General features: G+C 54.1%; 1 protein-coding gene across 7 annotated transcripts in view; it reads right to left on the bottom strand.

Moving 5' to 3' along the window:
• TMEM63C (transmembrane protein 63C) overlaps positions 1 to 14,832 on the bottom strand; it is a 135,750-nt gene that overhangs the window by 8,824 nt on the left and 112,094 nt on the right. For 5 of the 7 annotated variants that reach the window (XM_049705202.1, XM_049705211.1, XM_049705194.1 and 2 more), the window contains 13 exons: positions 13,206 to 13,314; positions 11,736 to 11,809; positions 11,046 to 11,126; positions 10,810 to 10,933; positions 9,922 to 10,055; positions 8,347 to 8,469; positions 7,756 to 7,909; positions 6,231 to 6,337; positions 5,111 to 5,197; positions 4,474 to 4,539; positions 1,605 to 1,767; positions 1,264 to 1,369; positions 750 to 917 (listed from right to left, as the gene is read on the bottom strand). In XM_049705202.1, coding sequence (XP_049561159.1) covers positions 750 to 917; positions 1,264 to 1,369; positions 1,605 to 1,767; positions 4,474 to 4,539; positions 5,111 to 5,197; positions 6,231 to 6,337; positions 7,756 to 7,909; positions 8,347 to 8,469; positions 9,922 to 10,055; positions 10,810 to 10,933; positions 11,046 to 11,126; positions 11,736 to 11,809; positions 13,206 to 13,314 — 1,496 coding nt within the window. The remainder of the gene's footprint in view (positions 1 to 749; positions 918 to 1,263; positions 1,370 to 1,604; positions 1,768 to 4,473; positions 4,540 to 5,110; positions 5,198 to 6,230; positions 6,338 to 7,755; positions 7,910 to 8,346; positions 8,470 to 9,921; positions 10,056 to 10,809; positions 10,934 to 11,045; positions 11,127 to 11,735; positions 11,810 to 13,205; positions 13,315 to 14,832) is intronic. The other 2 variants (XR_007474970.1, XM_049705222.1) reach the window with 2 other exon arrangements.

The following is a 14,832-nucleotide window of genomic DNA, read 5'->3' as shown; positions in this document are numbered from 1 at the left end:
CCGACACCCCTGTGACAGGCAGTGAAAAAACATGGACTTTCCCTTCTCCACACCACTGAGAAGGTTAAGGTCAAGTGTCTTGAGGGAAGGCAAGTGTGGGGGGTGGGGGGGAAGAAGGAGGACGGGGAGGTCAGCATGAGCCTTTTCTGAGACTGGGAAGGGGCTGGCAGAGACTGCTGCCTGGGGCATGGGTGGCTCTGAGGGGAGAGAGCCGGGGGGTTCCAGTATGTGGCCTGTGGGGCCTCTCTCTGTGAGGGTGTCTCTGAGCTCAGCTGGGCGGGGTCAGCAGCTTTGTGTAGCCAAGCTGGCTGCTGGGGCAGGCTCTGAATCCTCCTCTAGGTTTTTGACAACACATAAGGCCAGGCATCTTCTAGGATCCCAGAGGGAATGTCTTGCGAATGGAGCCTGTTAGCTAATATTTTATTTCCTGCCAGTCTTGAGTTAGAATGAAGGAATAGGATTTTTTTTATTTTTTGTTTGTTTGTTTTGCTTTGGTTTTGCCCTGAAAGTTGTAAACCAAAATGTATATGATTTGGACCACGCTGGTCCTCCGCTTAGCTTCCAAGGTCTGCCGGGACTCTAACACGAGCCCTCAAGGCCTAGAGAAGGCACTGGGCTTTGATTTGCCCTGTTCCACGAGTAACACCTTGCTCTTCCCAGGCTTTTTCTGCTCCTCCAGAGTTGCTGAGGGGTGACGGAGCCATGGGGAACGGGCAGAGGCGGGATGCTGGGGCGGGCTGGGTACCTACCTAACCGCAGGATGGAGAAGAAGAGCATCCAGAGCAGACCCAGGAGCGGTGCGAAGACGGCCTGGTGGACGGCAGCCATGTGGATCTGCTCGTTGAGTTTGGTGGGTGCATAGGAGTAGTACATGTTATAGCGGTCCGTGACATGCTTCATGCACAGGTAGAGTAGCCCTGGGGGCCGGGAGATGGACGCACGCTCAGCGGCCGTCCCAAGGCTCCCCACCCAGGCCTGAGATGCTAGATTCAGGTCTGTCCGAGTGGCAAGGGCCAAGAACAGGCTGTGGGAGCTCCATGGTGCTGACCTCTGGGACCAGCAGCTTCCCTTGAGCCCCTAGAACCTATTCTGTCAACAAACATCCTATGTAAACAGCCACCCAAACCCTGACTGGCTTGGCTCTGACCTGGCCCCTCCCACCCTTCCGACAGGCTGTCCCTCCTGATCTAGGAGGGAGCTGGATGCTGTGGGGCTCCCAGTCCGAGGGTGTGCAGTCCCCAGGGAGCTTCAGGGATGACTCACCGAAAGGAACAATGATGGGGCAAGTGATGCTGTACGCCATCACCACGCTGAAGACGTTCAACGTCCACGCGTACTCACGCCCATACTGGAAGTCCATGGCCTGGTTCTGGGGCAGAAGGCAGGGGTCCTCCTCAGGTGGCCTGGTCCACTTGGCTTGCTGCTTCTGTGCTCCTTGTCTGGGATGGCAACCTCCCTTCCAACCCTGGTGTCCGAGAAGCACCTCGCCCCACCTCACCATGCCTCCCACCTCCGGTCCCTCCGTGCTTCTAACAGGCCCCCTTCCTGACACCCGCCCAAGGGAAACTCTGAGGGCTGTGCTCAGGGAAGGGCCTGGCCCTCACCATTCTGATGTGGACTCTCTCCGGCTCCGACCTGGAGAAGAAGAGTCGGGTGGTGTACAGAAAGAGGGACCCCAGGCGCAACAGCTCCATGCCTGTGCCAATCAAAGCTGACGTGATCACGTAGTTGACAAAGAAGGCGCCATTGTCTGGCAGGAACACACACCTGGGTGGAAGACAGCCACAGAAGCCGGGGAAGAGGGAAAGGGCAGAGGTATTGGGAGGAAGGAGGAGAGAGAGGAAACGAATTGAGGAAGTGGGGATGGGGTGGAGGTAGAGATGGGGAGAATAGCTTTCAAATACAGTCATCCCTCGGTATCTGTGAGGGATTGGTTCTAGGAGCCCCTGCGGATACCAAATCCGGGGATGCTCAAGTCCCTTACATGAACTGGCATAATATTTGCATAGGCACATCCTCCTGTATGCATCCTCCTGTATACTCTAAATCATCTCTAGATCGCCTATAATACCTAACACAATGTAAACAGCTGTAGATACAATGTACATGCTGTGCAAGTAGCTGCCTGCACACAGCAAATTCAAGTTTTGCTTTTGGGAACTTTCTGGAATTCTTTTCCTGAATATTTTTGATCTGCAGTAGGTCAAATCCGAAGATGTGGATATGGAGGGCTGACTGTATACATGTGTTCTCAGACCAGTTTAAGTTAACAACGGCCCTTCTGAGCAGGGCTGGGGGTGGTCTGTGGCATTTGTGGATGGGTTAGGAGATACATGCACTGGCTTGCTCTGAAGAAGGGCTGTTTGACGAATGGATAAAGAAGATGTGGTACATGTATACAAAGGAACATTACTCAGCCATGAAAAGGAACGAAATTGGGTCATTTGTAGTGACGTGGATGGACCTAGAGACTGTCATACAGAGTGAAGTAAGTCAGAGAGAGAAAAAAAATCGTATATTAACACATATATGTGGAATCTAGAAAAATGGTACAGGTGAACCGGTTTGCAAGGCAGAAATAGAGACACAGATGTAGAGAACATACGTATAGACACCAAGGCGGGGGAAGCAGGGGGCAGGTGGTGGTGGTGGGATGAATTGGGAGATTGGGATTGACATGTATACACTAATATGTATAAAATAGATAACTAATAAGAACCTGCTGTATAAAAAATAAATTAAAATAAAATTCAAAACAAATAATAAAGAAGGACTGTTTGACTTGGATCCACAGACCCTGGAGAGTCCATAAGTAGAATTTTGCGGGTCTGTGACCTTGAATAGGGAAAAGATTACATCTTTACTTTCTCCGATTTAGCACCTCCTTCCATTAAGAGCATGGGCAACAAATCACAGCGATGTCAGCCATAGCCATGAGTCTGTCACCAGTTGAAATGAGGTATTTTCATATCGTGTTGTACTTATTGCTGAGCCCTTACGATACCATTTGTGCTCATCATCATTTCAAAATGATGCTAGTTATTAGTCAGGCCACTAAATTAGACATGCTAAATTCACATGATTGAGACTTTTCTGTCTGCACATGCGTGTTTCACATAGCTAGCTGGCCGACTTCAACTAGTAGTCATTCAGCCACCTGAATGGATGGGCACACTGCCTGTTCTCACGCTGGTGACCCAGGCATCTCTGTTGCTTTCCAGTGTCTCCATCTACACAATTCTGTCACCTTCCTTGAAAAGAGAAATCTGTAAGCCCCTGGACATATTTCATAACTCCTTCAAACACTATTCTTTCTTGAGGGCATCAGAGTTGAGTCATGAACTCACAATTCTTTTCTTTCTCATATACAAACTGTATTGAAGATAATGACCTAGCCAAAGATGAACTCACTCATCTTGGAAAAAAATCAACTTATTACAGTTATAGTTTAATTGTAGAAAGCTTGGAGAATTCTGGTCCTTGCCCTATAAAGCAAGCTATGAAAGCTTGCATGTCATTTGCAATAATATACCTTTGAAAATTGGGACTTTCAACATTTGGAACCCTAAAACCAAAACAAAACAAAAAAGAAAGTGGCTGGATACCTAACACGACATGCATGTTGCCTTGTCAAAAAACCACTCCCCTGCCCAACTTAATATTCTTCTTCTAGGTAAGTAACATCACCTTTCACACCGATGCCTTTAAAACAATAAAGTGTAACTTTTGCTTGCCTACCTTTAGAATGCAGCAGCCTATTATTAAACGTGTTAATAGAGATTGCATTACAAATTTGAATTTTAAAGTATTTTGATAACTATGTTTCAGCATAATTGGTTTTTGTTATAACCCAGGTATTTTGTACGTTTAAAGAAATCTACTCAGAGTACAAGTAAAACTGGCAAAATCTGAACAAGCTCTGTGGATTCTTTCAACATCAATTTCCTGGTTGTGATATTGTACTATAGTTATGCAAGATGTTACCATTGGGGGAAACTGGATAAAGGGTACATAGGGGGCTTCCCTGGTGGCGCAGTGGTTGAGAGTCCGCCTGCCGATGCAGGGGACACGGGTTCGTGCCCCGGTCCAGGAAGATCCCACGTGCCGCGGAGCGGCTGGGCCCGTGAGCCATGGCCGCTGAGCCTGCGCGTCTGGAGCCTGTGCTCCACAATGGGAGAGGCCGTGGCAGTGAGAGGCCCGCGTACCGCAAAAAAAAAAAAAAAAAAAGGTACATAGGACATTTTTGGGGGCAATTTCCCTCAAATCTACAATTAGTTCATTCAGAGAAGGAGTCCCTGGGCTTTACCCCCAAAGGGGTCCATGGCACAGGAAATGTTAAGAGGCTGCCTAATGAGAGTGTTAACATGCATTCACCTCTACCTGTATGAGCAAATAAAGGATACACATATCCACCTGGTGTGAAGCCCCAATGCACACTGGGAGTACACCTGAAACATGCACTCTAGTACTCACTGGAACCTGATGGATGCCTGTTCCAGATAGTAGATGTCAAAGAGCCAGCGGAAAAAGACATCCAAACTAGAATAAAGAATCAAGCACAAGAAAAAGAACAAGAATAAAGCAGACCCTTCAGTTAATGAATCTATGACCTAAGGTCTGGGGTTCAGTTCCTCTTGGGCTGGCCTCCTTCCTTTCAACCTCCCTTGCCCAATCCCCAAAGACTCTTGCATCTTAATATTCTAGCTGGCCAATCCACACTGCCTCTCTTCTTAATGCTGGGTGCTAACCCTTTGGCCTTTCAGCTCAAGGCCTCCCCTCTAGCAAACCTTTGCCAGCCATTGCTCCCATAGTGTTCTCTCCCTCTTCTGAATTTCTACTGCACATTCTTCCCACCTTGGGCTGTCAGTTAGCTGATAGGTACAGCTTGTTTCCCCAGCTGGAGGATAAGCTCTTTGAGGTCAGAGTTCATGGCTGACAGCCTAGAGTTCACATGATACCTGACTCATGCTAAGCTCAGGACAGGCACTGGACTGTCATTTGAGGAATGGATTTGCAGCAACCAGAGGTGGGCCTACAGTGTCTGAAAGAGGAGGTTCCAACTCTAGGGTGAGCCTGGCTGACAGAGGAGAGAGAATTGGAGGTGAGGTACCTGGTCAGTCCCATAGAGGGCAGAATGACCACCATAAACACCAGAAAGATGTAGCACTTGTGCACTATGATCAGATTCTGAGCTGATCTAGAAGGAAACAAAGAGAGACATGATAAGAACCAAACGCCTTACTACAGAATGAAGAGAGAGAGACGGCTACCTGGCCTAGAAAATGGTTTCACAGTGCATACCAGTGCCGTCTCCACGGAGCACTGTGAGCTGTGCTGTGGCTGGGAGCAGCAGGAAAGAATAGCATGATCAACTAGTGATGTCTGCCTTGGGCATAAGAAAAGGAAGGGAAGGCACACACATACCATATACTTGACATCTCTGTTCAAGGGACATTACTAATGATACTCAGAATTCTTGCAGAGTTTCAATAAGCAACATGAACCCTGTTCTTGGCCAGAGGAAAGACCAGTAAGGATTTCTGTTAAGATAAACCTCCTTACAGGCTTACTGCCTGATAGAATGATAGAAACTTTTGGTGCAGGAAATAACTTTTGAGACCCACGCAGCCTTCAGGCCAAAGCAGGTCCACCTGCCCCAGCATACGGTAAATCCTTTCTAACTAATTAGCTCCTACCATAGAACTATTAGTGCTAATAAATAGGAAATAGCTCTTAATTGTTTAAGATGTGGGCACTGTGTAGGCTACGTGGGTCTGCAGTCAGATTGAGTGCAGGGGCTCCTCTGCTCTGGCCATAGCAGCTCTTCTGACATTTTCCAAACAAGTCCTGCTCTCTCACTCTCATCCTCTGCCCTCTGCCTGGAATTCCTGGCGCTGTCTATCTCTGCCCGCAGCTCCAGACCCTCAGCGCGTGGCTGGAGGCTGAGGGAGCAGCCCGAGGAGGGCTGGGTTTTGACCCCACATGCCTGGTATGGTGGCCCTATCTCAGCATCCCTGAGCCCAGAGGCCCAGAGGCAAACCCGTCCCCTCTTTCCAAAGAAAAAAATATCGTTAGTGTTTTGGGATGGTTTCAGGCATCAAAGCCACCCCATATCTATTCCATTCCTGAGGCCAGACAGGAAGCCAGAGTCCTAAGCTGGTGGGGTTTGGGGGGGCAGAGGGAGAAGCAGGTGCCGAGAGCAGGGCTAGGAGGGGGGGCCCCCAGCTCACCTGGTCCAGTGGGCTTCAAGGAAGGCGGACAGGTAGACGATCAGAGGCAATATCACCGTAAAGGCCCAGAGCAACAGGGAGGGGAAGAACTGGGTCACGATGGGGCTCTGTAGGGGTGGAGCGGAGAAGGGCAGAGAGACGTCAATGCGAGAAGCTCCATTCTCCTTGCAGGCTTCCCTCGCCTTCGCCCACGTCCCTGGCCTCTTCTCCAGCTCAGCCCCAGAGCAGGCCTGGTGTCCCCGAGGCTGCACAGTGCGCCTGGCCTTTCTGACCCGCCTTCCTGGTCAGGGGTCTGCCCAGCCGGGGCGGCCGGTGGCTGACACCCCAAGGTCAAGTGACATCCCCAGGGAGTGCAGGCCTTCGATGCTGAGGTCACGGGAGGGGTGCCCTAGGCTGCCCCTAGTGACTTGGCCCTAAGGCCACAGCCAGCTGCTGTCACTCATGTCTCAGACCTCAGGGAGGAGACACTGCTTTTTTTTTTTTTTACAGTACGCGGGACTCTCACTGTTGTGGCCTCTCCCGCTGCGGAGCACAGGCTCCGGACGCGCAGGCTCAGCGGCCATGGCTCATGGGCCCAGCCGCTCCGCGGCATGTGGGATCTTCCCAGACCGGGGCACGAACCCATGTCCCCTGCATCGGCAGGCGGACTCTCAACCACTGCGCCACCAGGGAAGCCCCCGGAGACGCTGCTTTTGTTGTGATGTTGTGTGAGACGTGGCAAAGAGGGGGAGGGTATGGAGCAAGACTTCCCAGGGAGAGCTGTGGTGCCCTTGCCTGGGGCCTATTGAGAAGCTGACAAAGGAGGCAAAGGTAGGCATCGGCAGCAGACGTGCTTGGCTGCGCGCACGCGTGGGTGCGTGTGTTTTGCTGGAACAGGCACAGGGATAACAGGAAAGGAGGGGCCTTCTGGGATCACTACGACAGCCTTGAGGCTATGGAACTTGGAAACGAGCCAGTCCAGCTCCTCGGAACACCTCTGTCCATATGAAGCAGCCCTTCCCTCCAGGGATGACTCCTGTGAGCCATCGCACACGCCCAGCCAGCTGTGGGTGTGTCTGGAAGTGCGGGAAGTGGAGACAGAGCTGGAGGGCCTTCTCCTCTAGAAGGGCTGCCTTGGAACTAACCTCTGCCTGCCCCGCTCTCAACCCTGTCTTCAGAGCAGGGAGCCCAGCTCTAGGGAACGTGGGGAGAACAGAGCTGTCACGCTCGCCACACCTTCTGCTGCCCCTTTTGTACCTCTAGCTGGGCCCAATGTAAAGCAGCCCTCCAAGCCCACCCCCCAAACTCATCCCAGAACTCGCCTGGGGCTCCCCCACTCTTCAGCCCCTGTCCCTAAGATGGGCAACGACCCACATTCATGCCCTTTAGAACACAGGAAGCGCTGTGCCACCATTTACACCGCTGCCACGGCCACAAGTGTGCGGGCATCAGAGTCACGTCCCAGTGGGCCTCCCACCCCCTCCTCGCCTGAGTTCTTCCTTCATCTCCCTGGGGCCCCCGCGCCTGGCCTGGGCAGAGGAGGCACCTTCAGCTTCTCCATGGGGCGGGTGACGTTGTACATGTCGATGGTGTTGATGATGATGGCAGGCGTGGTGAGGAAGAAGAAGAGGAGGAAGAGGAAGGTGTTGATTGCGATGAAGCGGGCCCACCAATGGAAGCGGCGGACAGACAGGTGTTTCCTGGGCAGGACAGAGGAGGGAGACGCACTTAGGACCCCGGGTCTCAGCCCTCAGACACAGCCCGTGCTGCTTGCTGCGTGCCAGCTGTGGACCAGGCTGCCCTGGTCTAATTCAAGCCCGTGGGCCCACCCACACCTGCATGAGACAGCCCTGGGCCTTCGCCTCAGTCACACCACTTATAAAGCGAGCCAAAAAAACGATCCGAATTCTTTCTGCAGGAAAAAACTCTTTCCCCAAAGGCTGGGTGCCTTCCATGCTTGTGGTGGGGTGGGCTTGGGCGTGGGAGGAGGCTGTGATGCCCAAGAGAGAAACAGCCCAGCGGGGGCCGTGTGTGGGCAGTGAAGCAGGAGGACAGGCCCTGACTCCCTTCCCCGTCCTACGGCCTTCTTCAGTCCCAGAGGAGCTCAAAGGAGAGGGGAGGGACGGAGAGGGCTTACCAAATAATGTCTTTGGGGTGTGGGGCAAGGACAACCCTCCAGCGGTCGGATTTGACGACGGTGGTCACCGAGGACTGTTGGGCCGACACACCGCACTGGATGAACTTGTAATCCTCCAGGATGCTGCGGAGATGCGGGAGCAGACAGAGGTCCGGGGGTGAGGACGATGGCCCGCGGCGGGGGAGGGCTCATGCCAGGGGCCCGGGGCCGCTGTGGTCATCCCCCAGGTAGAGACTCATCCACTTCCTGGGAAGCCTCGGAGACTTGGATATGTCTCCCTCGACCTTGTAAGTGGGCAGTCCCCAAGGCCTAGTCACTGAACGAAAGGGGCGTTAGAGGGAGGGACTGTCCAGGAAAAAAGGGGGCCACACGGTTCTCAGTTCACGTCTTTTCCCCTTAACAGTAGTGACAGCACAAAGACGCGCTCTTTCCGTGAGGTTGACAGGAGAGGTATTCATTTCAGCCCCATCTTAGTATCCGTAGCTACCGACTATTGAGTTCTACACAGTGCATGACGCTGTGCTAATTGGTGATTAACATCGTCTTAATTGCACAGATTACTGAAGACACAACCAAAGAGGGGCGGGTGCTGGCACCGGAGCCTCATCTTTGGTTTTCTAATTCACACATCTGCTGTAATTAAACCTTAGATCCTCTCTACAGAGAGTGTTCTCAGCAAGTTATTGTCTTACGTAGATGTATTGTTTTCTATAACACATACACTAACTAGAACACACGTCCCTTCTTAACCCTCTGGGAGGAGGACAGGGAAGATATAAGTAATCAAATTTGATAGGTAAGAAATTAGAGGGTGTAAGTGACTTGCAAAATTGTACACAATTTTTTGCGACTAAACTCTAGCCTCTGCCACTGTTCCTTGGTAGGGTTGGGGGGGGGGTGAGGACAAATGTGGTGAGTGATCAGGCTCCCTCGGGGAGAGGAGGGCCCCATAATCCTCAAAAGACTGATTCTGAGGCTCCCATCTATTTGACCCCGTCCTAAGATTCCTTCCAGAACATTCCAGAGTGGCCCTCATCCACTCCCTATCAAGGTGGGGCTGCCAGAGGCTGGCGTGGAGGAGAGAGGAGGCAGTAGGGCTATGAATCAGGGGAGGCTTGCAGCAGGAGAGGAGCAATGGCAAGCAGGGCTTCTCTACCCTGACTCTGTCACTCGTGGTGAGGGGAGGGGTGATGTGCAATGAGGGAGAACTGGGTGCATTCTTGTCAAGGCCTGGAAGAGGAACCAAGAGGTCAACGGCTACTCTGACCACTTCTGTGCTGAAGCAAGAACATATGGGAGTGAAGAGCCCAGGGCCTGGGCATCTCTGGAGACAAGCTGAGCCTGGCAGCTGGGGGAAGACGGATGTGGCCATGCTCTAGAAAGCAAGATGGCGGCTCCATGCCCATGAGGAGCATGGAGGGGTCGAGGGGAGGGCAGAATATGGCAAACCGGAGGGAGGCGCTCTCTCCTCCTCCCCTTGGCTGCAATGGGGGTGAAAGAGGATGGTTTCAGAGAAGCAGAGGCCCACTGTCAGGGCTGGGCTGGGCACAGCAAGCAGCTGGCCCTGGCACTCACTGCTTTGTCATCCTGGAGTCCTGGAAGGTGACAAAGATCAGGTCCAGACGCTTCAGCCGCACGCGGTTGAGCTCAGCGTTGAACTCATCAGTCAGCTGCTCCTCCAGCTCACTATAATACTGCTCTGCGTCTACCTGGGGTGAGATGTGGCCCTCAGAGCTGGAGCAGCCAGAGCTCCAGGCCTCACGCCTGGATGGGAGGCCTCTCTCCACTCAGGCGGCAGGCCCGAGGGCTTGGTTCCATCCCCGGCTCCCTTGGAAGCCCGGCAAAAGGCTCAAGACCCCAGGTGGGCTCCAAGATCCCAGCTCTAGAAGAGGAAGAGGCTATGACTCTGAGATTAGCTCCCTGCTCTTAGATCTAGCGAAAGCGAGGCATCGCTGGGGGTAAGGGGGTGCCTTTGGACTCCGAGTAGCCTCCAGAGGAGTGACAGAATGTGTCTGTAGCATTTTCAGGAAAGGGGATGATTCTTTTTCTGGACTCGCTGGAGTTCAGTCCTGCCAAGACCTCCTTCTAGCCACGGTGGTTGGGCGATAAGACTGAATCCACTGCTTTCAAATATTCCTGTCCTCGCTCGCTGAAAGCCTGAGGCCTGGGAGCCTATAGCAGCCTGCTGTGTCCTCACTGGTCCTCCCATCCAAGCCCAGGAGGGGCCAAGAACAAGCGTCCCTGGATCGCTCCGGAGGGGGCCCCAAGGAAGACTCCTCTCAACAGCGAGATAGGACGGGTGGAAAGGAAAGCGGGAGCCAGGTGCCGCAGCACAGAGCAGACCCGAATGAGGGCTGTGGCCCCAGGGTGCGGGCAAGGGGCGCTGCCCAGAGCCCTGGACAAAGCCTGGAGACCCGGTGCCCTAGCCCCTCCGCTGTGTCCCCCGATGCCCTTGTCAGTTACCTCTTTAAAGCAAACCCAGCACTTGCAGAAGCACAGCCGGGAGCAGGGATGGACCTTGATCATCACCTTCCCCTTCTTCTTGGCCTTGGCCGTATAATAGAGCCGGCCCCGCATTGCATGGCGCCTGTCAGCCAATGGGCAACGGGAGAAGGATCTTGTGGTCAGGGTGCCAGCAGAGCCACAACCTCTCCTTCTCTCCCCACCCCAGATTCAGACAGGTCCCGCTACAGCCTCACCTCTGATCGTCCAAGTCAATCAGGGTCCTGACGTCGTAGCAGAAGTGGACTCTGGTCACTACGCACCCTGGATAGGCCTCACTGAAGCCACAAACATGGTGGTTGAGCCATTCCGTAGGGCTGGGGACCTTCCCCTTCCCCACCCCTCACCCCCTACCCAGAGCTACAGCCTACAGGGCTAGGGGGCTTAGCTATACCCATGGTTCCTGGTGCTTGGATGGTAGAATCCACCCCTTGCTCCTAAGGCTGGATGTCAGGGTTGATCCCTGTTCATCTGACAGTTGCCACATCTTCCCCAGGTGACACAGAACAGGGCCAGGGAGCAGAGCTGGAAATTGCTGCTCATGGAGAGATAACTGGCTCCTGTGGCTAGGAACTCGGGTCACAAAAGTTGCCTCAAGATGACCCGCTCTAGATAACTGCCATCTGGCAGCTCCCTGGGCTCCACAGTTGGAGGTACAAGGGAAAGGCATCCCCCATCACACCCATGCCATGCAGAAATTCCCTGACTTCAGAAACCCTGCTCTGGCCCCAACCAGGGCTCCCCCATTCTGAAAGGTGGATCCTGAGCTGAATCTGGGGTGAGCCACAGCCCCACTCCACCATCCTGTGCGTCACGACCCACATGAGGACCCAGGCAGGGTTACCAGGAGGATGCAATCCACGCCTCAGCCCACCCGACCCACTTACTGAAAATGCTTAATGATGATCTCTGGGTCTTGGATGTCCGTGGGGACATAGGTGATCATTAGTGTCCTTGTGACCTAGGTGGGGAAGGTCAATGGAGAAAGAAGCCTGTGCTCACACAGGACTCCTGGAGTCTGGGTCTTCAGGTGGCCCAGAACCACCTGGAGTAGGTTTTCTACTCACATCAGGCCGCCTCCTTGCTGGGTGAGCCAGGTGTCAGCTTCCCCAGCCTGTGTCCCTGGGGTCAGCAGGCCGTGGGAAGCTGCAGCCAGGGAAGCTACACCTCTGTTAATCTCTGTGCCCCCCGTGGACCCCTTGCCATAGACGGCTGTGATGGAGGGCGGAAGAGCCAGAGGCTGCAGACAGGGCCTGGGGAAGGACCAGAGCCCACGCCCTGCAAGGGCTGCTCATACTCTCTTGTTGATTTACAGTCTCCCCGCACCTCCGCCGCGCCAAGTGACGTCCCACCTCGCTGGGTCGTCCCTCTCATCAGACTGCGCAGGGGAGTTAGGAGGCGAGCTAGACTCTGGGGAGGGAATGTGGAAGCCCCTCAAAGTCCACATTTTATTCTGTGAGTGGGAAATGTCTTCCTGAGCCATCGCCTCAAGGTGACAGTCTGGTAAACTGTGCTGCAAGAGAGGGGAGTCTGGGCAGAAGCTTCTGGTGGCAAGAAGGAAAGCTGAAGTGGCCGAGTCCAGACTGGTCAGGGGTGCCCAAGCCTCAGGCTGAAACATTCGGGATTACCTTTCAGGGGTATGTGCGTTTGCATTCTGGGGTGGGGTAAAGTGAATCCGTCCTTTAGGATGGACAGCTTGAAGGAGCTGATCTCGCTTTTACCTGCCACCTTCCACCGCAGAAGACCCTACCCACCTAGTGGTCCTTCCTGGGATCACCTCCCAAATAAGTGAACGCTACTCAAATCCCTGTCTCAGGGTCTGCTTGGGAGGTAGGATGGGGGACACACAAACCAAGACAGTGGGGACAACACTGGGGCAGGACATGGGGTCTCTGACCTCAGGGAGATGGTGGAAGGGCAAGAAGCTTGGGCACAGCAGGTCAAAATATCTACCCAGAGGGTCAGCAGGGGGCCTTGGCCGCTGAAGACGGAGGCCCCTCGCAGGTTCAGGGCTTAGTTAAGCCTTTAGTTTTCTGATGGTGGGGAGCTCCAGGGGTCCTTGGAGAGGGTCCAGGGCAGCAGGGGTGCAGGGGAAGGAGGCACCTGGGAGCAGCTATTTACCAATTGGTTTGGAAGTGTATTAGTGGTTTAACAGCCCAGACAGATGTGCCAGGTGACGATACCCAGGGATAAGCGGAGGAGGCTTGCCCTACTCAGGTGAGACTGCCCCCCCCCCCCAGGTGTGCAGAACACACCAAGCTGGGATGCCTCTGAAGTATGGGCGTGGGATGGTGTCCAGCTGGGGAGAGCCTCTAGCCGAGAGGGTGTTGCTCTGGTAGCTCTTTTCACTTACTCACCTTGTAGCTCTTCTTGGGCACAAACCCTAAACAGTGATGAGTCATGAAGAGGAAGTTGGTGACAAAGTATAAGAAAGCGAAGAAGCTGTGCAGCCACAGGAACTTACTCCTGCCAAGAACGAGACACAGGAGGCGTGAGACCCCCGCTTCCACCCCACACCGTCTCCCCAGCGCCACCCTCTGGTGCCTCCACTCAGGCACCTCGGAAGGGAATGGAGAAGGGGACGTCCACTCCGACTCATAGAGGCTCACGTTCATTGAGTGTTTACTCTGCGTCAGGCCCAGGGTGGGACTAGATGCTTTGTGGACATTTTCCTCCTAGACTCCTGCACCTCGTGAAGGTGGCACTGTGAATGTCTTCAGTTTACCCGTAGGGAAACAGGGGCTAGAGTGACCGCTCGAGGTCACTCCTAGCTGTGGCAGTGCCGGGAGGTGAGCCCGGAGCTGCAGAAGCACTTACACTCTTCACGCCGTGTCGTGCTGCCGGCGGCTGTGGCTCAGGCCGCCCCCGCCGACCGTGAGGACAGCAGGAGGGGCCCCCCGGCCTCTGTGGTAAGGGACTCCGGGGTCACACGCAGGCCTGCAGATTCGGCCCGCCTCCCTGGGGTAGGAAGAGGGCTGGCCCTTGGGCTCTGTGCTCACGTGTCCCAAGTCATCCAGCCAGGAGGACCGCTCGGAAATAGGGCCCGCCTTATGTGGTGCAGTTGGAGGAGAGAAAGGCTGCCTTGCTTCAGAATATCTCCTCACCACTGTCCCCGCGCTGGCATTTTACCTAACCTCCCCCATCTAGTTACATGTTTCTCTCCTCAGTGTTCTCGGAGGGGGCAAGGTGACACGGTCCCTAAGGGACATTCCAGCTCTCTGCCAGTATGGACTTACAAACGTTGAAGGCTCTTTGCTGTCCTATTAAAATTCACTTCTAGTTGGGAAGTTGTAGGTGCCACACTTAAAACAGTGGCTGGCCTGGGAGAGGCTGGTAAGCTCTGCTCTGGTGTTGCCAGTACCCGGGAAAGAGTTGGTTGAAGGTGGAGGCGAGAGGGTGCCCAACCATTCTGCTGAGTTTGGACTTTGATGGATTTGGAATTTGATGGAGTTTGCAGGGGTGCAGGGGCAGGGGACCAGGGGTGGGGCAAGGGGAGGTGGGGCAGGAGTGTGCAAACCCCACTCACACCTGCTTCAGGTACTGGAAGTAGTGCTTCAGCTCTGTCAGGAAGTCGGCCAAGCCTGGCCATGAGACCTAGGGAGGGACTGATGTCTCAGCCTGGACTGGCAGGGCCGCATCTGGCTCAGTACAGATTGATCTGGTCACCAACTGGGTTGGCTGACGTTAAAATCCACAGGTTCCCGGACCATGAGGGCTGGAGGGGGCTTAGAGGTCATGTCCAACAGCTCTTCCCCCCACCATGGACTAGGGATGAAGCTCAGAGCGGGAGGGTGCACTGCCCCAGACCCAGGGCCGGCTAATGGCAAAGCCGGGGCATGAACCCAGCTCCTGTGGTTCCTCTGTCTCGCTGCTGTGGGAGTCAGGTCTGAGCTTCACTCGGTTATATGAGGGTTGACCTGAACTATTTTGTGGGCAGAGAAGCAACACCTTAAACCTCTGCTTACTGCAGTAATCCTGTTGGGA

Source organism: Orcinus orca, chromosome 2, assembly GCF_937001465.1.
Source record: "Orcinus orca chromosome 2, mOrcOrc1.1, whole genome shotgun sequence".
Classification (NCBI taxonomy): Eukaryota; Metazoa; Chordata; class Mammalia; order Artiodactyla; family Delphinidae; genus Orcinus; species Orcinus orca.
This window is presented reverse-complemented; position numbering and strand designations above follow the sequence as displayed.